General features: G+C 44.6%; 1 protein-coding gene across 12 annotated transcripts in view; it reads right to left on the reverse strand.

The window, feature by feature from the left end:
- TNRC6A (trinucleotide repeat containing adaptor 6A) overlaps nt 1-26,594 on the reverse strand; it is a 189,724-nt gene that overhangs the window by 69,939 nt on the left and 93,191 nt on the right. Inside the window, exons 1-2 of one of the 12 annotated variants that reach the window (XM_060172763.1) lie at nt 7,687-8,120; nt 7,096-7,143 (exon numbers count right to left, since the gene is read on the reverse strand). The exons of 7 other annotated variants lie outside the window; for them this stretch is intronic. In XM_060172763.1, the coding sequence (XP_060028746.1) occupies nt 7,096-7,143; nt 7,687-7,691 (53 nt within the window). In that variant the 5' untranslated portion in view covers nt 7,692-8,120. Of the gene's footprint in view, nt 1-7,095; nt 7,144-7,686; nt 8,121-26,594 lie in introns of those variants that run through there. 4 more of the 12 variants (XM_060172773.1, XM_060172768.1, XM_060172775.1 and 1 more) reach the window with 4 other exon arrangements.

The following is a 26,594-nucleotide window of genomic DNA, read 5'->3' on the forward strand; positions in this document are numbered from 1 at the left end:
CATATTACAATCCTTGGTCTTGCGGTTCATTTTCTTACCAGAGATTTCAGTCTATTCATCTATCAGTTTCTTTAGTCAAATCTGAAAACAAGCAACTTCCGTGCCTAACAATAATGGAGCTACCTTCAGAATAATCCATCAAAAAAGCCAGTGTCATTACAATGAACGATGGCAGAACCATCTGAACTAGCATGAAATATAAAAGTACAGGCGACCATTTTGAATAGAACTCAAGAGTTTCTTTAAAATGGTGTTTAGGTGGCGCAAAGCGCAAGGACCAGCGGAAGATCCCTGTTCAAGCCCCCGGCTCCCCAACTGCAGGGAAGTAGCTTCACAGGCGGTGGAGCAGGTCTGCAGGTGTCTGTCTTTCTCTCCCCGTCTTCCCCTCCTCTCTCCATTTCTCTCTGTCCTATCCAACAATGATGACAATAACAACAATAATAACCACAACAATGAAACAAGGGCAACAAAATGGAGTAAATAAATATTTTTTAAAAACAGTGTTTATGGGAGTCAAGCGGTAGCACAGCGGGTTAAACACACGAAGCACAAAGCACAAGGAGTGGCTTAAGGATCTCAGTTAGAGTCCCCACCTATAGAGGAGTCACTGCACAGGCAGTGAAGCAGGTCTGCAGGTGTCTATCTTCCTCTCCCTCTCTGTCTTCCCCTCCTCTCTATTTCTCTCTGTCCTATCCAACAACGACATCAATAACAACAATGATAACTATAACAATAAAACAACAAGGGCAACAAAAGGGAATAATTTTTTTTTTTAATTTTTAAATGGTGTTTACATCTAAACTTAAGTGAATGTGCTCAAAACTGGTGGTGGGTAGGAAACTTTATGTGAGGCACTCACAATGAACATACCACCTAGGTGATTATTCTTGCCATCCTGACCAAAGAGAGAGAGGGAAAAGCTAGTATACAGAAGTCACCACATAAATCCAAATTGAAGACTGCAAAAACAGAGACTGGACTATTCCCAAAATGTCAATGTCATGAAAAGGACAGAAAAGGTTACAGATACGATCCTGCTATAGGGAAACCACAGAGAAGACTAAATGCAGCCGGGATTAAGGAATGGAGGGAAAAAGACAAATCTATGTTAAAAGGCATTCATTATTGGGGCAGATGGGGGAATCTGAAGAGGAACTGAGCAAAACCGTGCCACCTGCCCATGTGAGATGATGTCACTGGTGTGCTGCTTCTTGGGAGATGGCGGTTCTTACTTAAGGGTAAGATTACATGATGAAACAAATGGAGCAGGTGGGGGAGACCGGTTCTGGTTCTGCAAAAAAGACGTCTATGCCTGAGGCTCCAAAGCCCCAGGTTCAATCCCCAGCACAAGCCAGAGTTGAGCAGTGCTCTGCCTGGTGTCTGTCTCTGTCTCTCTCCATCTCTGCATCTCTCTCATAAAGTAAACAAATAAAATCTTTTAAAAAATGTAACAAAATGCTAATAACAGAGCAAACCCAAGACAGGGTATTATTCACTGTCTTACCCTTGTCACCTTACTGAAGATTGGGGAAAAATTTTTTTTTGAATTTTAAATGGGAGAACATTCCCTTGACTGTAAGAGACTTGTCTTTCAGTCAGTCTGAGAAGAACATACAACACATTTATCTTAGTCTTTCTGATCATGGGCAATACTTTTGAGATTATCATAAAACAGAACTGTGAAGGCCAACATATTTCAGATGCCAAAACTCCCAAGAGGTTACAGAATGGTACTCAGATTTTCTTAAAAACGGTATTTATATCTAGTTTCCAGAGGGTTGTTACACATTTTTAAATTAAGCTTATGGTTTGTGATTCATGTAGACTACCAACTGATTTATCACATAGCTGCCAAGTTAGCCTAGAAAGACACCTACAAAAAGGAATTTTCTGGCATACAAATCTCTTGCAAAGAACCTTAACAAAACTCAAGATTTTTTTTTTTTTAAACGATGAGTTTTTCCAGCTGAGGTGATGAGTCAGTTACAAGAGCAGGTCCCACCTTATCCAGGAAGCTCGAGCACCCTCGTTTACTCCTCAGACCTTGCTTTATTACGATGTGCCCAAGGTAAAAGTGAAACACAAGTATCCCCGCCAACAGGTGCTGCATTATAAGGTACGGCAGCATCCGACCTTAATTGTGTGGCGGCATTTAATGCTTTGGGGTGGCGGGAGGGCGAAGAATGTTACCAAGAACTCCTACTTTGAAAGACAAATTGATAGGAAGGGAAGATACAGAGAGACAGACACCTGCAGCCCTGCTTTACCGTTTATGAAGCGTCTCCCTACAGATAAGGACCAGGGGCTTGAACCCGGGTCCTTGCACATAGTAAATTGAGCACTCAACCAGTTGTACCACCGCCTGGTTCCCCCTCCCCTCTCAATTTCCCTCTTGACCTGTCAAGTAAAATAGAAAGAAAAAAAAAAGAACTCCTACTTTAGACAACAGGCTACATCACACTAAATTCACTCCTAGCATGGGCACAAAAGCATTTTGAGATGACTAAACTTACATTTCAAGAAGAGAGACCAAAGCTATCCTCTCTCTCCTACTGGGCAACATAAACAGAATATTGTCTCACTGGAAGTAAAAATGCCTAAACTTTAAAAAAAAAAAAAAAAAGGCCTGTTTGAAACACAACTGACCCTTACTAGAGAACAGACTATCTCATTTGTAAAATGAAGGAGATTAACATACAGGCTTTCCTCTAGCTCTAAATATTCAATGACGCTGGCCTCCCAAAAAAAAAAAAAAAAATCTTTTTTTTTAAATTAGATCAGTAGCATTTCGCTAGAAGAGATATTTAGCTTTTATTTTATTGATTCTTACTTTTTTAGCAAAAGGAGAATGTAACCGTCACCTGCTTTGCCAAACCCCTTTCTTCTCTGGCCTCGCTCCTTTCCCAAGGCGGGGCCCACCTGCCATTCACCCAAAATGGAGGTCCCTGACAACTCCTCCAGATGGTGTGGCTGGATTCCACTTCCTTATTATCTCCTACCTGCATCTCTTCCCAGCACTTCAGTACAGGTCTTCCTTCGCCTGTGGCTGCTAAGCTAGGTCTCTGGTTCTCCCTCACCACCCTAGCCAAAGGTATGGAAGACTCCACAGCACTTCAGTACTGATTCCAGAAGTCTTCAGCCTGGTATTCCGAAATCTAGCCTCATCTCCAAACTCAGATGCCAGTCCCAATGAACTAAGAGCTATTTCAAAATCCCCAGGGGCTTCTGGGCTTATATGCCTTTATTTTTGCTTTTGTTCTTACACTGCCCTTTCTGGTCTGCCTTTCAATACTGATTCATCTTTAAAGTTCAGGCCCAGTAGGGACCACTCCCACCCAGACATTACAGTGCCCCTTTTGAATGCCCATGAGAACGCCATAGGTGACAGCTTAAATGAGCAGCAGTGCCTTAAGGCAGTTTAAGGGGTACGCTGAACTTTTCTCATGTGGGCTTTGCTCTGCTGGCACTGGCTAGCTGGCACACTGTCTTGAGACAGACTTGCAGCTGAGCAGAGGAAAAGGAGCACAAAATATGACTGACATTCAAAATGGAGTTTGGATTTCCATGGTATATAAATATTCAAATTAACTGAACATCTAAAGGTTTCATATTAAAAATCTAGTTTCCCAGGTTCAATTCCTAGTACCACCACAAGCCACTGCTAAGCAGTGCTCTGGTGTCTCCCCCCCTTCCACTCTACCTCTCATTAAAATAAATAAATAAATAAATAAATGAGTGAGAGTTTGATCATCACCAGGAAATATGAAGATCCAGAATTGTAGCACTCAACTAGGGAACTAAGGGTGACTCTGTCTCTCATGTAATACTAAGGGTGACTCTGTCTCTCATGTAATACTTAGCTTTAGCTGAAGTTTTTTGGGTTTTTTTTGCTGTTTTGTTTTGTTTTCCCCCTAAGTGGGCAAGGGACAGTTCTAGCAGATACTACTGAAAATCCCACAAAGCACAGGATTGAGAAATTCTAGTCTAGAAGCAGTGTGTGTACACGTGGGTTCTGCTTCCCCCAATACATTCTCTTTTTTTTTTTTTTTCAAAAGCCACAGAGGTGGCTCAGTGATAGTCTCCATCTTACATGTGTGAGGCTCTCGGGGCTCTGTCCCAGCACATGACAGCAACAGGAAGCCCGTGGACCATGGAGAAGTGCTTTGTGAGATTATCTGCTTTCTCCCTCACTTAAAATAAGCTTTTAAGGTGAAAACCCACACCTCTAATAAGAGACAACATTAACACAGTTGGAAGGCTGACAGCTACTCCGATTTCTAGTGGTGTAGCCTCCTCAAAGTTATTTATTCTGTTTGTTTGTGCCTCAAAGCCTTCACCGGTAAAACTGGCATGTTGACAGCACCTTACCTCAGTGTTTCAGAAATCAGCTGTCCACAAAAGGTCTTCAAAGGCACATGTGCCACACCGAGAGTGAACACTCAATAAATGTAGCGACTTCCATGTTACCCTCCCCCTGGCAGACTCTTGCACATGGAGCACAGAAAATACTCAAAAGATATTTACTAAATGGGCCAACGAAACAGCCCACCTGGGTAGTGTCCTGACTTGCCACATGCTCAACTCAAGTTGGAGCCCACCCCCCACAACACTGATGGAAGCTTAGGTGCTGTGTGGTCTCTTTCCCTCTCTGCCTCGCTCATAAATAATTACTAAGTGGATGAGGGGTGGCACCCTGGCTTGCTCGGGAAAGTGTATGTGTATACATAAGCTCTAAGAAAAAGGAAGCACCAAATTAAAGATAGAGTTGAAAGGAAGATTTGCCCAACAAACTACTCCATTTCTCCCTCAAAACATTTAAGCTTTGGGAAATGATGACTTTTTACAGAGTTCTTAGCACATGCCACCTTGTAGCCCTAATGAATGCTTTTCCTTTTCGTTTCTTCTAACCAACTGATGAGCCTCAAGTATGTGAATGGGGTGGTATCTTCTTCTGACCCCTGAATCCCCTATACTGTTGTACTTAATTGTTACACCTAGTTATTTAAGTACTCTCTTTACTAGATTGTACACGGTCTCTGTGGGCAAAGACAATAACTGACTCTTTTTTTTAACTTTATTTATTCATTTTTTTCCCTTTTGTTGCCTTTGTTTATCATTATTGTTGTTATTGCTGCTGCTGTTGTTGGAGTGGACAGAGAGAAATGGAGAGAGGAGGGGAAGACAGAGACGGGGAGAGAAAGACAGACACCTGCAGACCTGCTTCACCACCTATGAAGCGACTCCCCTGCAGGTGGAGAGCCGGGGGCTAGAACCCAGGTCCTGATGCCAGTCCTTGCGCTTTCCGCCACGTGGACTTAACCTGCTGTGCCACTGCCCGGCTCCCAACTGACTCCTTTTTAAGTAACCCAAGGAGTCAGAGCATAGCAACTAGTTGGCTCAAACTTCTTTTATAGATTAGGCAGAGAGACCAAGAGTCAAGGTCATACTGTAAGTAAAGAGAGATGGGATTCAAGCTGACAGACACTAAGCTGTAATTACAATAGCTTAGGAAAATCGTAACTGTGGTAGGAGCAATTTTTAGTTAAATCCCAGAAAATTTCCAGTTTCCTGACAAAGCAAATATAATCCCAAACTCAACTTCTGGTCTGCTGTTAAAACAACAGCTTTAAAACTCAACCTGTTTTCTTTAAAGGTTTCCTCTTAATATTGCTCTAATAGCTTCTGACAACAAAACCTACTTAAATAGCCAAATGAGCAATTTTTTAGTCAGTGATGTCAAACTTAATTTCCTTTAAACGATCCCATATTTACTATGAGTAACAGAAAATTTCTTATTTGGTTAGCCAGTAATACCCATTCTTCACTTACCCAACTACTGTTCAATAACCACCTTAACTAATTACCAATAAAATCCCAAAGACCAAAAATCTGAAATGGTTCCAGGAGATGGTAATACCCAGGTAACTGGAACTGTATTCATAACCTCAACATAAACTTAAAAATTTACAATCAAGCACTGACTACTTGTAAGAGAAATTTTATTCTGAGTAGAGAGAAAGCTGCTTACTGGTTAGGCTGATCTAGAAATTTCTGTCTCTATGCAAAAGAAAAAAAAGGCAGAAAAGAAAGGAAAAGCCCAAGGAGAAAAATGAATATGAATAAGAGTTAAATACAATGCAAAGCACTAGTGCTTAAGCAATTACAACTCAATAAAGCCAAACAATTCCAAAAAGGCATCCTTTGAAGAAAACAAACAAACCCCTTTGTATAAGGTTATGACTTAAGTTACCAATGTGAAAGCGCTCTGTCCCCTGATAGGAATGATAATCACTTATTGGGAACTGAAACTCATTTTTTAATTCTTTCACCAGCTAATTGATAAAAATAATAATAATAATAAAAAGAACACACACTGAACCTAGACAGAAACGTAGTTTCAAAAGAAAACAAAAAGCAGCTTATGCTTGGTAAAGTTCAAGGGCAAAACTGTTACCAGTGCAACCGAATCTCCCGACTACAATGTGCTGGGGGGGGAGGGGGGAAATATATAAATATATATGGACGAACACATACTATCCTTTTTATAAAGGCAACAATTTGAGTTACAAAGTAATAACGGGAGAAGCCAAAACAGTTTGACAGCCCGCCATAAGGGCCGCCTCAATCATGAGTCACACAATGCCTGCAACCATTTACAATAGTAATTAATGCACAAGTCCCCTAATTAAATTCTAAGAGGGTGAGAATGCTTTAACTAAGTTTACAAGAATTGCTTTTCGCTTTTTTTTTTTTTTTTCTCTCCTTCTTCCCCTCCTTCCTTCTTTCCTCTCTCCCTGGCCCAAGAAAAGGAACACAGACCTGCGTATAATTACGCATCTCCCCGCAATCCCTTCCCAAAGCAATCATATTCCCTCCGGCCTCTGCTCTCCACCCGCCCGGCTGTTTTCTCTGCGTGCAAAAAAAAAAAAAAAAAAAAAGAAAAGAAAAAGGGGAGGGGTGGGGGGTGGGGAAGGAATGACACTGGGGAACTTCGGAGCTCGGCGAGGGGGGGGTGGTGGTAATAAATAAATAAGTAAATAAATAAATAAGACTTCATGGGGGGGGGGCAGGAGGAGGAAAGCTCGCCCATCTTACCTGCTAATATTCCTTTCTACGTCTTTGGTAGCTTTAGCTTCCAATTCTCTGAAATAGAGAGGGGGTGGGGGAAAGGGAAAAAAAAAAGAAAAAGACAAGAAAGGGGGAGGGGGAGAGATGCGCGTGAAAACCGAGCTGCTGCTGCTGCTGCTGCTGCTGCTGCAGAGGCTCGCGCCGCGCCGCGCCGGGTGGGGGTGGGGGAGGGGGAGGGGGAGGGGGGAGGGGCCGGCGGGGGGCGCGCGGGGGCCGCGGGGCGGCAGCGCGGCGCGGGGCAGCGGGAGCCGGTGAGCCGCAGCGCCCCCGCCCCCGCCCCCGCCCCGGCGGCGCACCGCGACCCCTCCTCGCGCTCTCCCGCCGGGTCGCCGCAGCGGCGCAGCCCGCGCTCCCCCGCGCCGAGGCCCCGGGTCTCGGGGCCGCCCAGGGCAGCAGCCGCCGCCGCCGTCCGCGGTGGGTGGCGCGGGCCCTGCGGCAGCGCCCCGGGCTCCTCCCGGCCGGAGGAGAGCAAATGCCCCCGGCCTCGGCCCCGACCCCGGCCCCGACCCCGACCCCGACCCCGGCCCCGACCCCGGCCCCGGCCCCGGCGCCGCTCACCTCATGTGTGTAAAGTGCACGAGCAAGTGGGGTGCGGCGAGGAGGCTCGCGAGCCTCAAACCCTCCGCAGCGCCGCGGCGAGAGGCCCGAGCCGCTGCACCAGCGCCATTTTCTACACCGACCCGCTGCCGCCGCCGCCGCCGCTGCCGCCGCCGCCGCCACCGCCGCCGCCGCCGCAGGCCCCAAACCGGAAGCGAATGCCCCACCGGGCAACCCCTTCCGGGGCGCCGCGGCCAGCGGCCTCAAGATGGAGGGAGGCCCCCTAGCAACCGGGCCGGCACACCGCACTGGCCCTTGGCAACCGCCCGGGCGCGGCGCGAGGTCCCCCGCCGGACCTCCCTGGGGAGGGGGGGTCACAAGCCTCGGAGGCGCCCGGCTGGAGCTGCTGGGGGGTCCCGCCGAGCCCCGAGCTTGGCCTCTGTCGTCACGGCCGGCTCCGTGCAGCCTCCAGTCCGCCCTCCCCCCCCCTCCTCCTCCTCCTGCTTTGCTGCGACACAAGTTTCCTTCCCTGCTGCCCTGCCCCACCCCCACAGAATCCCTCTCTCTCTCACTCTCTCTCTCTCCCTCCCTCCCTCCTCCCCCTCCTCTCTCTCCTTCTCTCTCTCTAAACCGCAAATTTCACCCCTGCCCCTAAAAGAATGAGCCCAGGCGGATTGTTTTCCCCCCAAATCTACCACTTGGAATTATTTTTGTGACCTTGGGTCACTTGTTTACACCTCTCCCTCTCTTTCTCTCTCTCCCTCTCTCTCCTCTCTCCCTTTCTCACTCCTGCTCTCCCTCCCTCTCTCTCTCCCCGTGTGTCTCTCCCTCCCTCCATCTCTTTCTCCCTCTCTCCATCTCTCTCTCTCCCTTTGTCCCTCCCACTCTCCCTCCCTCCCTCCCTCTCCGTGTGTCTCTCCGTCTCTCCATCTCTCTCTCTCTCCCTTTGTCCCTCCCTCTCTCTCCCTCCCTCCCTTTCTCTCCCTCTCTCCCTCTCTCTCTCTCTCTCTCTCTCTCTCTCTTGTTTCCTACTCAGGTCTGGAATGCCCACCTGAAGTTGAGGGGTTTTGTTGGTGGTGGGTGCAGACCTTTTGACTCAGCAATTGCACTTGCCCGATTGCTGCTCAGAAAAGAGACTCCCGGGGTCTGGTCGGTGGCGCAGCGGGTTAAGCGCACGTGGCGCAGAGCGCAGGGACCGGCGTCAGGATCCCGGGTTCGAGCCCCCGGCTCCCCACCTGCAGGGGAGTCGCTTCACAGGCGGTGAAGCAGGTCTGCAGGTGTCTGTCTTTCTCTCCCCCTCTCTGTCTTCCCCTCCTCTCTCCACTTCTCTCTGTCCTATCCACCAATGAACAACATCAATAATAACCACAACAAGGCTACTACAACAACAAGGGCAACAAAATAGTACAAATGGCCTCCAGGCGCAGTGGATTCGTGGTGCAGGCGCTGAGCCCCAGCAATAACCCTGGAGGCAAAAAATAAAAGAAACGGGGGGGGGGGGTGTCTCGAGCTTTTCGCTTGAGGTTTGGCTTGTCCCCCTCCCCGCATCGGACTCTCAAGCAGGACGTCTTTAGTTCGATCCTGGCAGCACGTGTGCCAGAGTGATGATGTCTGGTTCTTTCTCTCTCCTCCTATATTTCTCATTAATAAATAAAATGTTTTTTTAAAAAATAAAAGCTATGGGGACAAATTAAAAGAATTTTTAAAGCGACGGAGGCTCGAGTGACGACGGTATGGGGGTGGGGGAAAGGTTAAATTGAAGAAAAAGGCAGATTTGCTAAGCAGTGTCACACGCCAGTGAGCAAGTCGATAAAGTGATGTACATTTGCAAAATGTAGCAGTGTAGATAAAGTAAAAATAAAATTCCTACCCGCAGCTGGATGCCAGATAAACATATGTGTGTGTGCAGACATGTTTGTACATTGGGATACTGATATTTGTGTGTTCTTTCCAGCCTCTCCTACTCTTCCTTTTTTTTTTTTTTTAAAGATAATTCTTCTTGAATGCTTAAAAATCCCTTCTCAAAAATAGGATCATCACACGGGGCTAGTCGTTCCTCTGCCTTTAAAATACGCCCAATTATCTCCCGCTAAAAAAGAAAAGTGGGTGGGGTGTGAGGTAGCATAATAGTCATGCAAAAAGATTTTGGCGCCTGAGGCTCGAGATCACAGGCTCAATCCCCAACCCCCCCACCCAGGTCATCACTCCAAGCTGGAACTGAGCACTGTTCAGAGTTTAAAAATAAATAATAGGTCCAGAAGAAGATAGCATAATGGCTACACTAAAATCAAATACAAGTTAAAAGAAAGAAATATATATATATATCTTCCAAGGTTTTCCAAAGTTTATCCTAAGAGGGATGTGTAGTAGGTAACAGAATGAATAAATAGATACACAGAAAGTTCTAAAGTGCATGCATCCAAATGTTTGTAATGAGGTTTTCTTTCTAATGTGATTTAGCACATCTGGAATTTGTTGTTGTGTTTGGTTTCATAGTAATACAGTGAGCATGTGAAAAGAATGTGTGTTGCCACAGTTCCTGGCATCCCCCTTTCCCCACCCACACCCCAAAGAAAGACTTCTGTTAAGTGCACATGGCACATGGCTCAAAGCACAAGGATCAGCTTAAAGATCCTCTCTGTCTTCACCTCCACTCCATTTCTCTCTGTCCTATCCAACAACAACAACAAAAAAAAAAAAGAAGAAGAAGAAGAAGAAGAAAGAAAAGAAAAAATGGCCACCAGGAGCAGTGGATTCATAGTGCAGGCACTCAGCCCCAGCTATAACCCTGGTGGCAAAAAAAAAAGACGGGAGAGTGGGAAAGACACCATAGCACTTACACTTTTCCCAGTGTTATGAAGCCAAGCTGGAATCTTAACTAGCACACACGGCAAGCGGGTACCCTCCCAGATAAGCTATCTTATTCATATATAATCTATAATTTAATATATATAATATAGGGGGTCGGGTGGTAGGTAGCACAGTGGATTAAGTGCACGTGGCATAAAGCACAAGGATCCCCACCCGCAGGGGAGTCACTTCAAAGCAGTGAAGCAGGTCTGCAGGTGTCTGTCTTTCTCTCCCCCTCTCGGTCTTCCCCTCCTCTCTCCATTTCTCTCTGTCCTATCCAACAATGAATGACATCAACAACAACAATAATAACCACAACAAGACTACAACAAGGGCAACAAAAGGGGGGGGAAATGGCCTCCAGGAGCAATGGATCCATGGTGCAGGCACTGAGCCCCAGCAATAACCCTGGAGGCAAAAAAAAACCCGTGTGTGTGTGTGTGTGTGTGTGTGTGTGTGTGTGTGTGTGTGTGTGTGTATCATACACATATTATTTTTTTATCATGTATTTATTTTTACCAGAGCACTGCTCAGCTGTTTATGTTGCGGTGGGGGGGGGGGGTTGAACCTGGGACTTTGAAGCCTCAGGCATGACAGCCTCTTTGCATAACCATTATTCTATCTACCTTTGCCCTTACATATATTATTTTTAAAATATAATTTACAAAATGCAAGATGTAAAGACACCAGATAACTGCTCTTAACTTTCCTTCCTTTTCCTAACCTCATCCCTGAGGTCAGCTCGTGAAGAGCTATTTGGGACGCTGCTCTTTCCCAGTTCTTTCTATTTTAAATATCAACACTTTTAGAATTTCTTGAGAAGTTAACTGACAATGAACATGTACAGACAGCACAATATGCTTTCTCGCAATATCTATGAATAACTTTCCACAGCAGTATAAGGCAATGAAAACAGTGATGTTTATCAACTTACACAGCTGATAAGATGAACTTGTTTTGGGACAAGGCAGTGCTACACACATTACAGTGAATAAGGACCCAGGTTCAAGCCCCTGGTCCCCACTTGCAGGGTAAAGCTTCATGAGTGTTGTTCTCTCCATCTCTATCTCTTCTCTCTCAAATTCTCTCTGTTCTATCATATAAAAAATAAAGTTAAGGGAGTCGGGCTGTAGGGCAGCAGGTTAAGCGCAGGTGGCGCTAAGCTCAAGGACCGGCGTCAGGATCCCAGTTCGAGCCCCCGGCTCCCCACCTGCAGGGAAGTCCCTTCACAGGCGGTGAAGCAGGTCTGCAGGTGTCTGTCTTTCTCTCCCCCTCTCTGTCTTCCCCTCCTCTCTCCATTTCTCTCTGTCCTATCCAACAACAACGACATCAATAATAACTACAACAATAAAACAACAAGGGCAACAAAAGGGAATAAATAAATAAAATTAAATTAAAAAAAATTTTTTTAAATAAACAAAAAAAATAATAATAAATAAAGTTAAAGGGCAGGGGTAGATAGCATAATGGTTATGCAATGAGACTCTCATGTCTGCAGCTCCAAAGTCCCAGGTTCAGTCCCCTGCACCACCATAAGCCTGAGCTGAGCAGTGCTCTGATAAAATAAAATAAAGTTAAAAAGGAATCATTAGTTGTCCGGGAGGTGGCAGTTGTAAAGCATTGGATTCTCAAGCATGAGGTCCCGAGTTCAATCCCCGACAGCACACGTACCAGAGTGATGTCTGGTTCTTTCTCTTTCCTCCTATCTTTCTTGTTAATAAATAAATGAAATATTTTTTAAAAAAGAAAAGAAAAACAATCATTAAAAATAATTTTTAAAAGATTAACATGTTTTTTACTAGTTTTGAAAAGTGAATATTATTTATTAATGACAGAGAAATGGAAAAGATATTAAGAACCAGAGCATCACTCTGGAAAGTGATGCTGGGGATGGAACTCAGGCCTTCATGCATTTTTTTTTAAGATTTTCATTTTAAAAAATTTATTTATTAACAACCCCATCAGTGTGTCCTGGAGCCCCGCTTCCCCAGAGCCCTGCCCCACTAGGGAAAGAGACAGACAGGCTGGGAGTATGGATCCACCTGCCAGCGCCCATGTTCAGCTGGGAAGCAATTACAGAAGCCAGACCTTCCACCTTTTGCATCCCACAATGACCTTGGGTTCATACTCCCAGAGGGATAAAGAATAGGAAAGCTATCAGGGGAGGGGATGGGATATGGAGATCTGGTGGTGGGAATTGTGTGAAGTTGTACTCCTCTTATCCTATGGTTTTTGTCAGTGTTTCCTTTTTATAAGTAAAAATTTAAAAAATTAAAAACAAAAACAATTATGCTATCTTAAAAGGGGGGACGGACGGTAGCTCAGCAGTAGCAAAGCGCAAGGACCGGCATAAGGATCCTGGTTCAAGCCCCTGGCTCCCCACCTGCAGGGGAGTCGCAGTGAAGCAGGTCTTTCTCTCCCCCTCTCTGTCTTCCCCTCCTCTCTCCATTTCTCTCTGTCCTATCCAACAACAACAACATCAATAACAACAACAATAATAACTACAACAACAATGAAAAACAACAAGGGCAACAAAAGGGAAAATAAATAAATATTAAAGAAATTTTTTTTTAAATCCCAGTTAGAGTCCCTGGCTCCCCACTTCAAGGGGGTCACCTCACAAGCGGAGAAGCAGGTCTGTAACTGTCTTTCTCCCTTTCTGTCACCCCCTCTTTTCTCAGTTTCTCTCTGTCCTATCCAACAACAGAAAAAAAAAAAAGATGCCACCAGGTGCAGTGTACTCATAGCACCAGCAATAAGCCTCAGAGATAACCCTAAGGCAAAAAAAAAAGAAGTTGTGTGGTCAAGGGGGCTGGGCTATAACACAGCGGGTTAAGTGTACATGGCATAAAACACTAGGACTGGAATAAGGATTCCATTTCCAGCCCCCGGCTCCCCACCTGCAGGGGGGTCACTTTACAGGTGGTGAAGTAGGTCTGCAGATGTCTCTCTCCCCCTCTCTGACTTCCCCTCCCCTTTTGAGTTCTCTCTGTCCTATCCAACAACAATGACAGCAACAACAACGATAAACAAGAAGGGCAACAAAAGGGAAAAAATGGGCTCCAGGAGCAGTGGATTCGTAGTGTAGGCACCAAGTTTCAGCGATAACCCTGGAGGCAAAACAAAATAAATAAGTAAATCAAAAAATAAAATAAAATAAGACTGTCCTGTACTCTCACCTCCCCTAAATAAACCTCTAAAAAAAATTGTGGGAGCCGGGAGGTGGTGCAGCAGGTTAAACGCACATGGTACAAAGCGCACAGACAGGCATCAGGATCCTGGTTCGAGCCCCCAGCTCTCCACCTGCAGGAGAGTCGCTTCACAGGCGGTGAAGCAGGTCTGCAGGTGTCTATCTTTCTCTCCCTAGCTCTGTCTTCCCCTTTATTTCTCTCCATTTTTTTCTGTCCTACACACACACACACACACACACACACACACACACACACACACACACACACACACAATTGTGTGGTCAAAGAAGGGTACTTTGAAAATGTCCAGTTTCACCTATGAGCTGAATGATGAAGGGGCAGCCCTCACCAGGGACCCAGGGACCAGCACGGCAAGGTGTCCAGGCTGAGGTTTTAGTTTGCGATGAAAACAGAATTCCTATTGTAAGTGGCTTCACTGGAACCACGGTTTTTTACTTCACATGCATAGTAAGTAACAAAAACAGAAACAAAGGTCTGTAGGGAGTTATAGACTTCCGTGACACAGCTCATTTAAGTGAGCAAATTTCCTACAAGAAGTGTGTTCCCTAGATTAAGTGGATATTAGAGTATGCTGATGACATGCCCCATGTTTGAAGTTGACAATACAGGAATTTGTGTATGGTGTTAAGTGTCTTTTCAACAATTAACTTCTTTTTTTTTTTTTTTTCCCTCCAGGGTTATTGCTGGGCTCGGTGCCTGCACCATGAATCCACCGCTCCTGGAGGCCATTTTTCCCCCTTTTTGTTGCCCTAGTTGTTGCAGCCTCGTTGCGGTTATTATTGCCATTGTTGACGTTGTTTTGTTGTTGGATAGGACAGAGAGAAATGGAGAGAGGAGGGGAAGACAGAGAGGGGGAGAGAGACAGACACCTGCAGACCCGCCTCACCGCCTGTGAAGCGACTCCCCTGCAGGTGGGGATCCGGGGGCTCGAACGGGGATCCTTACGCCGGTCCCTGCGCTTTGCGCCACCTGCGCTTAACCCACTGCGCCACCGCCCAACCCCCTCTTTTTTTAAAAAATATTAATTTTATTTATTTATCCTCTTTTGTTGCCCTTGTTGTTTTCTTGTTGTAGTTATTGTTGTCGTCGTTGTTGGATAGGACAGAGAGAAATGGAGAGAGATGGGGGAAGACAGAGAGGGGGAGAGAAAGATAGACACCTGCAGACCTGTTTCACCACTTGTGAAGCGACTCCCCTGCAGGTGGGGAGCTGGGAGCTCGAACCGGGATCCTTACGCCGGTCCTTGCGCTTTGCGCCACGTGCGCTTAACCTGCTGCGCTACAGCCCGACTCCCTCTTTTTTTTTTTTTTTAATGGATGAATTCAGGAAGAACCCTTTAATGATCACAAGAAGTTTCTTGCTCCTTCTTAGGAAACAAAACAAACAAACAAACAAAAAAAAATATATATATATATATGAATGAGGAAGCAGAGGGTGAGGGTATAGCATAATGGTTATGCAAAGAGGCTTTTATGGCTGAGGCTCTCAAGTCTCAGGTTCAATCCCCCACATCACCATAAGTCAGAGCTGAGCAGTGTTCTGGTTAAAAAAAAAAAAGAAGAAGAAGAAGAGGAATCAGAGTGTCACTTTGTCAACACCAGGGATCAAACTCAGGATCTCATGCTTGAAAGTCCAATTTATTTATTTTTTATTTTTTTGCTTTTCCCTCCCTTTTGTTGCCCTTGTTGTTTTATTGTTGTGGTAGTTATTATTGCTGTTGTTATTGTATAGGACATAAAGAAATGGAGAGAGGAGAGGAAGACAGAGAAGGGGAGAGAAAGATAGACACCTGCAGACCTGCTTCACTGCCTGTGAAGCGACTCCCCTACAGGTGGGGAGCCGGGGGCTCGAACCAGGATCCTTACGCTGCTCCTTGCGTTTTGCACCATGTGAGCTTAACCCGCTGCACTACTGCCTGACTCCCGAAAGTCCAAAGTTTTACCCCACCCACTGTACCACCTCCCAGATAGCTTCTTGTGCCTTCTTAATTAGCATTATAAAAAAGAAAGAAAAAAAAGAGGGATCAGACAGTGGTGGCGTATCTGATATAACACACGTGTTCCAATGCTCAAGGACCCAAGTTCAAGCACCCCGTCCCCAACTTCCTGGAGGGCAACTTCATGAGTAGTGAAGCAGTACTGCAGGCATCTCTCCTTCTTTTTCCCTCTCTATCTTTCCCTTTGCTCTCAGCTTCTTTCAATGGGAACATTGAGCAGAAGGGGAAACTTCACAAGTGTTGACACAGTACTGTGATGTCTCTCCTCTTCTGCTCTTTCTTTCCCTCTCTCTCTTTCTCTCTCTTTCCCTCATCCTCTATCTTAAAGGAAGGGAGGAAGGTAGAGAGGGAGGGAGGATCAAACTGGAACAGTGGAACTGGACACAAAGTCCCAGTGAAGCCCTATCAAGAAAAAAGAAAGGCAAAGCAAGTATGGTAGAATAAAGTGTCTTCCTTGAGCGAATGCTTAGGAATGGTCTACACAGGAGCTTTAGTGAAGCTGGCACCTGTCTGTAAAATAATACCCAGAATGCAGGCTGACGTCACAGCTTCAGATTGATGGCTCACACACCAAGAAAACTGTGGGGTGGTTGGAGGTGGCATTTTTCTGGACTAGAGAACAATTCTCAGTCCAGTTCTGAACACCCAGAAAGCAATTCTCCCCTCACGTAGGTGGCAATCGCATCACTGGAAGTTTGGGTAGGTGGGGGGGGGGGGTGGATTTTTAAATGGAATAATGTAAGAAGTTGAGTACCTTAGATCATTATAAAAATGCCTTTCACCGATGTGACTGGACTTCAAGGGGGAAATTCTCAGGCCTTAGGCTTCAGGTTCAATCCAGGGACTCATTATAAGTGAGAACTGAGTAGTGTTATGGTAAATAATAATAGTAATAATAATAATTATTAATAATAATAAATAAAGAGGAGGCTCTCTATTTTTTTTTTTTTTTGCCTCCAGGGTTATTGCTGGGGCTCGGTGCCTGCACTATGAATCCACTGCTCCTGGAGGCCATTTTTTTCCCTTTTGTTGCGCTTGTTGCTTATTGTTGTTGTTGCTATTATTGTTGTTGTTATTGCTGTCATTGCTGTTGGATAGGACAGAGATAAATCAAGAGAGGAGAGGAAGACAGAGAAAGATAGACACCTGCAAACTTGCTTCATCACTTGTGAAGCGGCCCCCCTGCAGGTGGGGAACTGGGGGCTTGAACCAGGGTCCTTACACCGGTCCTTGTGCTTTGCGCCATGCGCTCTTTCTTTTTTTTAAATTTTATTTTCTTTCTTTATTGGATAGCGACAGCCAGAAATTGAGAGGGAAAGGGGTGATAGAGAGGGAGAGAGAAAGAGACACCTGCAGACCTGCTTCACCGCTTGTGAAGGGACACCCCCTCCCCCCCCACCCTGCAGTTGGGGAGCCGGGGGCTCAAACCGGGATCCTTATGCCGGTCCTAGAGCTTTGTGCCATGTGCGCTTAACCCGCTGTGCTACCACCCAGCCCCCTGTTTATTATATTTTAACGAGAGCTACAGAGAGAAGAGAAATACCAGACAATCGCTCAGCTTTGACTTACGGGGGTGCTGGGGACTGAACCTGAGACCTTTGGTGCTTTAAGCATAAAGAATGCATCCCCATTATGTTGTCCCTTCAGCCCACCCTGAAAACATTCAGACGGGAGCCGCAAAGACCAAACAAGTTAGGAGTGTCTGTTCTAGAATGCTGCCAGTTTCTGTTTGTTTGTTTGTTTTTGTTTTTGTGTTTTTGGTGCCTGGCTTCTATTGCTAAACACAGCGTCTATGCAAGGCACCCGTAGTATTACCTGTGGTAGAGGTGCATATTCCTTTCATGACTGACAAGTCTTTCACCCACAATGCTCCCATCCTGGGTTGCACCTTCCATGCGGTTCTGGGGCTGAAATCTGGGCCAGACGCGTGGCAAGGCGGGTGCCCTACACAGTGAGCTACTCTCAGTGATGCTACCCTCTTCTTGACGGACATTTGGGTTATTTCCAGTTTGAGAATATTTTAAATAAATCTGTTGTGACTATCCTCACACAAATCTTTTTGTGTGTGTGGACAGCAGACATATGTTTCTTATTTCCCTTGGATAAATAGCTAGAAATAGAATTACTGAGTCATAGGATAGGCATATATTTAACTAGATAAGAAACTATAAGAGGGTTTTAAAAATTTTTTATTTATTTATTTATTCATGAAGAAGATAGGAGGAGAGAGAAAGAACCAGACATCACTCTGGCACATATGCTGCCGGGGATTGAACTCACAACCTCATGCTTGAGAATTCAATGCTTTATCTACTGTACCACCTCCCTGACCACACTTTTTTTTTTTAATAGAGATAAAAGAGGCTGAAAGAATGAGTGAATGAACTGATCACAGCACCAAAGTTTCCTTCAATGTGGTGGAGGCCAGACTTGAACCTGGGTCGTACACATGGCAAGGCAACACACTATCCGAGTGAGCTATTTTCAGCCCTAAACAGTTTCTAAGAGAGCTGCTGTATTTCCAGTCCCAGGAAGAGATTTACACTTATTCCAGCCTCGCCTCTTGAAACCTTACTCCATACCAAAATTGTTGGAATTTTTCTGACAACAAAATCTTGGTCATCTCATTCTCTAGCTTAAAATAATGACTTGAACATTTTTTTTTTTTGCCTCCAGGGTTATTGCTGGGGCTCGTTACCTGCATTACTAATCCACTGCTCCTGGAGGCTATTTTCCCCATTTTGTTGCCCTTGTTGTGGTATTTTTTTAAAGATTTATTTATTTATTTACTTAATGAAAAAAGAGGAGAGAGAGAAACGACATCTCTTTGGTATATGTAGAGCTGGGGAGTGAACTCCAAACCTCCTGGTTTAGAGTCCAGTGCTTTATCCACTGCGCCATCTCCCAGAACATAGCAGTATTCTTTCTGTAATGCTGTTGTTTGCACATAGGTCCAGCACTTGACTGTTTTGTTGAGGATAAAGTACGACTTTCATCTCTCTCTTTTTAAAAAATTTTTAATATTTATTTATTCCCTTTTGTTGCCCTTGTTTTTTTATTGTTGTAGTTATGATTGTTGTTTTTACTGATGTCGTCATTGTTGGATAGGACAGAGAGAAATAGAGAGAGGAGGGGAAGACAGAGAGTGGGAGAGAAAGACAGACACCTGCAGACCTGCTTCACCGCCTGTGAAGCGACTCCCCTGCAGGTGGGGAGCCGGGGGCTCGAACCGGGATCCTTAGGACGGTCCTTGCGCCTTGCAACACCTGCGCTTAACCCACTGCGCTACCACCCGACTCCCATGACGTTCATCTCTTACAAAGTCCCTCAAACTGGGGCCAGGCGGTGGCACACCTAGTTAAGTGCACACATTATAGTGTATAAGGACCCAGGTTAAAGTCCCTGGTCCCCACCTGCAGGGGAAAGTTTCACAAGTGATGAAGCAGGATTGCTGGTGTCTCTCTGTCTCTCTCCCTCTCTGTCTTCCTCTCAATTTCTCTCAGTCTCTATGCATAAATAAATAAATAACAAATTTTTAAAAATTCCACAAATATGGGGCCCGGCAGTGGGGCACCTGGTTAAGCACACACATTACAATGCACAAGGACCCAGGTTCAAGCCCCTGGTCCCCACCTGCAGAGGGAAAGCTTCACAGGTGGTGAAGCAGGGCTGCAGGCGTCACTCTCCCTCTCTCTACCCACTCCTCTCAATTTCTGTCTCTATCCAATAATTTAAAAATAACCAAAGTTTCTCCTAGTGTACTGGCGGGCGGGGGCTTAAAACCGAGATTATGCAGATGGCGAAACAGGCACCTTCCTATGAAGAAAACTGAAGCTCCAGATGGCTCCATTCATTATACCAAATATTTAAGAAATAAATAACACAAATTCTAGCCAAGCTCTCCAGAAAATTAAAGAGGGATTATTTCCAAATTCCTTTATCAGGACCACATTATTTCAGTAACAATAACATAGGTATGGCAAGGAAACAAGATTACAGACTAACAAGTGGACACAAATTTAAATTTAATATATATATAATTATTTTTGATAGGGCAGAGAGGTTTTGAGAAGGGAGGGGGAAGATAGAGAGAGGAAGAGAGAGAGGGAGAGAGAGAGAGAGAGAGAGAGAGACTCCTGCAGCACAGCTTCACCACTCGTGAAGCTTCTCCCTACAGGTGGGGACCAGGGGTTTGAACCTTTGCACGTGGTAACAGGTCTCAAACAGGTGCACCACAACTTGTCCCCCAAATTTAGATTTTGTACAAAGCAAACCCAATTATATTTATATATACACAGCAGTATTTATTGCAGAAATGCAATCCATCTAATTCCTCATGTTATAAAACTTAAACAGAAAATACATATAATGATCTCAATAGATGCGGGGGGGGGGGGGGACCATCATTCATTACTAATTAGAAAAACCAAAACGGGGAGTCAGGCGGTAGCGCAGCGGTTAAGCCCAGGAGGTGCAAAGTGCAAGGACAGGATTAGGAATTCCTCTTGCAGCCTCTGGCTCCCCACCTGCAGGGGAGTCACTTCATAGGCGGTGAAGCAGGTCTGCAGGTGTCTGTCTTATTCTCTCCCTCTCTGTCTTCCATTCTCTCCATTTCTCTCTGTCCTAGCCAACAAGGACGACAACAGTAATAACTACAACAATAAAACAAGAGCAGTAAAAGAATAAATAAATATTTTTTTAAAAAAGAAAAACCATGACCTCATATCACGAGGGTTAGAAAAGCTCTATCTCAATATGATGAAGGGCATCTACAAAAATTCTACACCTCTCTCTCCCTCTCCCTCCAGAGCACTGTTCAGCTCTGGCAGGGGATTGAACCTGAAACTTTGGAGCCTCAGGTATGAGAGTCTCTTTGCATAACCATTATGCTATCTTTACCCCCACCCCAAAATTGCTTCTCTTAACCTCTTTTAGTTTACATCATTCTCAAGGTTCTAGTCAATACAAAAGAGTGAAAAGGAAAATACAGAAACATCTTTACTCACAGGTGGTATGAAAATCTATGTATAAATTCACCTGGTTAAGCGCTCACATTACAGAACACAAGGACCCAGGTTCAAGCCCCTGGTCCCCACTTGCAGAGGGAAAGCTTCACAAGTGGTGAAGCAGGGCTGCAGGCGTCTCTCTTGTTTCTCTCCCTCCTCCTCCCCTCTCAATTTCTCTCTGTCTCTATCCAATAATAAATAAAACAAAATAAAATAAAATTCTATGGAATTTAGAAACAAAAGCCGTTAACATTAATAAGTGAATTTACACAAAGATCAATTATATTTTTATATAATCTCAATGATCAACTGAAAATTGAAATTAAAATCACAATGACTTAAAATGTCATCAAAAAGAGATAAACTGCTTGGGGATAAATCTGAGAGAGCATGTGCAAAAAATCAGACACTGAGGACTACAAACGATTATAATAGGCATTAAAGATTACTTAAATAAATAGAACAATATATGGTATTTATGGACTAGAAGAATTTATACTGTTGAGATGTCATTTCTTTCTAAATTAGTATAGAGATTAAATGCAATAACAGTCGAAATTCTAGCAGGCTTTTTTTCTATTTGATTAATATTCTAAGTCTTATATAAAACTTCAGAGTACACAGACTAGCCAAAACCACTTTTCAAAAACAAAACACTAACCGTGGAAAATGGAGCCAGCATGATTTCAGGACTTATTATAAAGCTGCAGGATAGTGTGATATTGGCTTCAAGATGGACAAATGTAATAGAAAAGGGTACAAAAAGAAACCGCTACACACACACTTTTTTTTTTTTTGCAAAAAACGTACAGAGACAATTCAGTTAGAGCAAAGTTAATATTTTCAATAACTTTTGTTGGGTATTGATACGCAAAGAAAGTTCGAATGGGAGAAGATATTTGTAAATCATATACCAAATAAAGGGTTGATATTCAGAATACATGGAAAAAGAACTCACAAAACTTAACAACCAAAATACAAACAAGCAGATTAAAAAAGTGGACAGAAGATTTAAGGGGTGGGTGGGGGTGAGGGGTGTAGTAGCATAATGGTTACGCAGAGAAACTAGAGACTCTTATGCCTGAGGCTCCGAAGTCCCAGGTTCAATCCCCCCCACCGCCCCCACACACACCAATAAAGAAAGAGAGGAAGGAAGAATGGGAGAGAAAGAAAGATGGAGGGAGGGAGTTGGGTAGTAGCACAGTGGGTTAAGCGCACATGGCGCAAAGCACAAGGACCAGCTTAAGGAACCCGGTTCGAGCCCCAGGCTACAAGGGAGTCGCTTCACAGGCGGTGAAGCAAGTCTGCAGGTGTCTCTCTTTCTCTCCCCATCTCTGTCTTCCCCTCCTCTCTCCATTTCGCTCTGTCTTATCCAACAACAGCAACATCACTAACAACAACAATAATTAAACAACAAGGGCAACAAAAGGGAATAAATAAATAAATATTAAAAAAAAGAGAAAGAGGGTTTACAGTCAACAATATTTATACCCCTTTCCCATATTAGGGAGCTACTCTCTTCCCTGATCCAGCTTTCTGGTCCTTTTTCCAGGCATGACATCATCTCCCCAGACAATAACTTGGATCCACCTGCATATAAGATTTCAGGCTCAAGAGAAAAATCAAAAACTAGTATAGTCACAGGCCCTTTGGAATATAACTATATTCTAATATGCCTACTAGCTATCTATAAAATGGAGGGCCCCCACCTCTTCATCTGCACTATTCCAGCCTTTAGGTCCATGATTGGTCAACAATTTGTTTGGCTTTGTATGTTAACTCTCTCTTCAACCACTAGGTTCCAGATGCTAGCAGGATGCCGACCAGACTTCCCTGGACAGACGACCCCACCAATGTGTCCTGGAGCTCTGCTTCCCCAGAGTCCTGCTCCACTAGGGAAAGAGAGAGGGACAGGCTGGGAGTATGGATCTACCTGTCAATGCCCATGTTCCTTGGGGAAGCAATTACAGAAGCCAGACCTTCCACCTTCTGCATCCACGATGACCTTGAGTCCATACTCCCAGAGGGTTAAAGAATAGGAAAGCTATCAGGGGAGGGGATGGGATACAGAGTTCTGGTGGTGGGAATTGTATGGAGTTGTACTCCTCTTATCCTATGGTTTAGTCAATCTTTCCTTTTTATAAAAAATAGTAATAAATAAATATTTAAAAAAGAAAGATGAACGAAAGATCTTTATCTATATTCCTTCAAAGACAAGATACAGATGACATTAAGCACATGAGAAGTTGTTCCTAGGGCTGGAAAAATATCCTGATGTTTATGTTAAAAGGCTTTCATGCCTCAGGCACCAAAAGTCTCAGGTTCAATCGCCAGAACCACTATAAACTAGAGCTAATCAGTACTCTGGTAACAAAAACAAGACAGGAAGCTGGGTGGTGGCTCACCTGATTGAGCATACACGTTACAATGTACAAGGACCCTGGTTCAAGCCTCTGGTCCCTGTCTGAAGGGGGAAAGCTTTACAAATGGTTCTGTGGTGCTGCAGGTGTCTCTTTTTCTCTCTCCCTCTCTATCTCCCTCTGCCCTCTCAATTTCTGGCTGTCTCTATCCAGTAAGGATAAATAAAATATTTTTTTTAATATTTTAAAAAAATTTTATATTTTTAATACTTAAAAAAAATACAAAAAAGGAAAAGTTGTCCATCATCTCTCATTATCAGGGATCCACAAATCAAAATAACTATTGAGTTATCAGAAAAGTCATGATGCCTTTTTCTTTCTTTTTTTTTTTTTTTGCCTCCAGGGTTATTGCTGGGGCTTAGTGCCTGCACTACAAATCCACTGCTCCTGGAGGAGGAGGAGAAGAAGAAAAAGGAAGAAGGGAAAAGGAAGAAAAGGAAAAAAGAAAATCAAAAGAGGCCAGGAGGTGGCACACCCAATAAGAGAGCACAGCTCCCTATATAATGTATAAGGACTCAGGTTCAAGCCCCTGGTTCCCACCTGCATTGGAAGAATCTTCAGGAGGAATAAAGCAGGGCTGCAGGTGTCTCTCTTTCTCTCTCCCTATCTCCCTGTTTCCTCTCAATTTCACTCCATCCTATCAAAAATAAAAAAGAAAGCTGAATATACAAATGCCCTGTATGTGTGGTTTGGGAGGAGTGCAATGGATAAAGCACTGAATCCTTAAGCATGATGTCTGGAGTTCAATCCTTGGGAGCACATATACAGCAGAGTGATGTCTGGCTCTCTCTCTCTCTCTCCTCCTTCTCCCCCCCCCCATCTTTCTCATAAATAAATAAATCTTTTAAAAAATAGCCTGTATAGGACATCAGGCTGGGGCACAGCAGGTTAACCACACATGGCACCAAGCGCAAGGACCAGCGTAAGGATTCCAGTTTGAGCCCTGGGCTCCCCACCTGCAGGGGAGTCGCTTCACAAGCGGTGAAGCAGGTCTGCAGGTGTCTATCTTTCTTTCACCCTCTCTGTCTTCCCCTCCTCTCTCCATTTCTCTCTGTCCTATCGAACAGCATGGCAGCAATAATAATAACAGCAACGATAAACAAAAAGGGCAATAAAGGGGAAAAAAATGGCCTCCAGGAGCAATGGATTCATAATGCAGACACTGAGCCCCAGTGATAACCCTGGAGGGGAAAAAAAAGCCCTATATAATTTATATAACATTCTAGAAAATGCAACGTATTCTGTACTGACAGAGAGCAGGTGAGTCGTTGCCTGGGAACAGGTCATGGAGCAGATCTAGGAAGAGGTGAGTAAGAAAAGTTTTAAAAAGGTTAAGCGCACGTGGCGCGAAGCACAAGAACCATCATAAGGATCCCGGTTCCAGCCTCCAGCTCCCCACCTGCAGGGGAGTCGCTTCATAGGCAGTGATGCATGTTGGTCTGCTTCTAAATTCTGCTTCTAAGACCCCTTCTGTTTCATTGGTTTAATCCCCCCTGTTTAACACTGTATTCTATTTACATAACCACTGTTAACTAAGCACCGCCCTGCCTCCAAGGCATTGGTTTAATCCTCACTGTTTTTGCAAGCTTTTTCCTTCTCCCCACCCCCTATCCTACGTACATCCTCTTCGGACCTGACTCTTCCACCTCAGGATATGTAAGGACAAGATTGTGATTAGAGATAGTTTAGATTGTGCTGTGTTCCACATGAATAAAGACTGAACTGCGTACCACTCAGCCATGAGTCCCTGGTCGTCTCTCTCTCCAGCCCGCGAAGCTAGCCCGACAGACGCAGGTCTGCAGGTGTCTGTCTTTCTCTCCCCCTCTCTGTCTTCCCCACCTCTCTCCATTTTTCTCTATCCTATCCAACAACAACGGCAGCAATAAGAACAATAACCACAACAACAATAAAACAACAAGCACAACAAAAGGGGGGAAAATGGCTTCCAGGAGCAGTGGATTCATGGTGAAGGCACCGAGCACCAACAATAACCTTGGAGGCAAAAATAAAGAGAGTAAAAAAAAAAAGTTGAGGCTGGGTGGTGGTGCACCGGGTTAAACACACATAGTGCAAAGCACAGCGACCAGTGCAAGGATGCTGGTTCAAGCCCCTGGCTCCCCACCTGCGGGGAGGGAGGGTCACTTCCCAAGTGGTGAAGCAGGTCTGCAGGTATCTAACTTTCTCTCTCCCCTCTCTGTATTCCCCTCCTCTCTCAATTTTTCTGTCCTATTCAACAAAAACAGCAGCAGCAACAATATTGGTAACAACAAAACAGTAACAACAATGGGAAAAAAGTGGCCGGCCAGAGGCAGTGGATTTGTAGTGTAGGCACCAAGCCCCAGCAATAACCCTGGAGGCAAGAAAAAAGAAAGGAAAAAAGAGAGAAAGAAAGAAAAACAAGAAAAGATAAAGAAGGGTGAGGAGAAAAAACTTTTAAAAAATTATAGAAAACCTTTTGAGGCTGATGGATTTGTTTGTTATCTTGACTGTGGTGATGGTTTCACAGCTGTATACATGTGTCAAAACTTATCAAGTTATACTTGAAATATGAGTCAATAAGGCTGTTTCCAAAAAAAAAAGAATTTGACAAGGAACAAGAGATTTATGTAATTTCAAAACACCTCCCACAAAACACTTATCAATTAAGAGGGAGAAAGAATAAGTTTACATGAGAGAAGGTTGACAGACACCTTCTCCATCTAGTGATGAAAGGGACCGTATCAGGCGTGGGACACTTGCAAATAAACACCAGCGAGTAGGAGGTGAAGAGAACACAGTGTTTCTCCTTTGCTGATTCTCTCAAGAATGCATAACTAGTGCGCTTAGTAGACTACATGTGCGGTCATGCACAGCACTGGGGTTGGAACCCTGGCACCACACGACAGTGGATGCCACTAGCAAAGACTACAGTGCTGTGGTCTCTCTCTCTCACAATATTTTATTTAAATAAGACAGAGAGACATCAAAGCACTGCTCAGCCCTGGGGAATGGTGATGCTGGGGATTGAACCTGGAAGCATGGAGCCTCAGGTATGAAAATTGTTTGCATGGCGGCCAGGCGGTAGTGCAATGAGTTAAGAGCACATAGTGCAAAGTGCAAGGACTAATGTAAGGATTCTGGCTGGAGCCCCCGGCTCCCCACTTGCAGGGGGGTTGCTTCACAAGCGGTGAAGTAGGTCTGCAGGTGTCTATCTTTCTCTCCCCCTCTCTGTCTTCCCCTTCTCTCTCCATTTCTCTGTCCTATCCAACAACAATGAAAACAACAACAATAAAAACAACAGTGATAACCAACCAGAACAACAAAGGAAAAAAATGGCCTCCAAGAGCAGAGGATTCACAGTGCAGTCACTGAGCCCCAGCAATAACCCTGGAGGCAAAAAAAAAATGTTTGCATAACTATTATGCTATCTTCCCAGTCCTGTTTTTTTTTTTTTCTTTCTCTCTTC

Source organism: Erinaceus europaeus, chromosome 15 (assembly GCF_950295315.1).
Source record: "Erinaceus europaeus chromosome 15, mEriEur2.1, whole genome shotgun sequence".
Lineage (NCBI taxonomy): Eukaryota > Metazoa > Chordata > Mammalia > Eulipotyphla > Erinaceidae > Erinaceus > Erinaceus europaeus.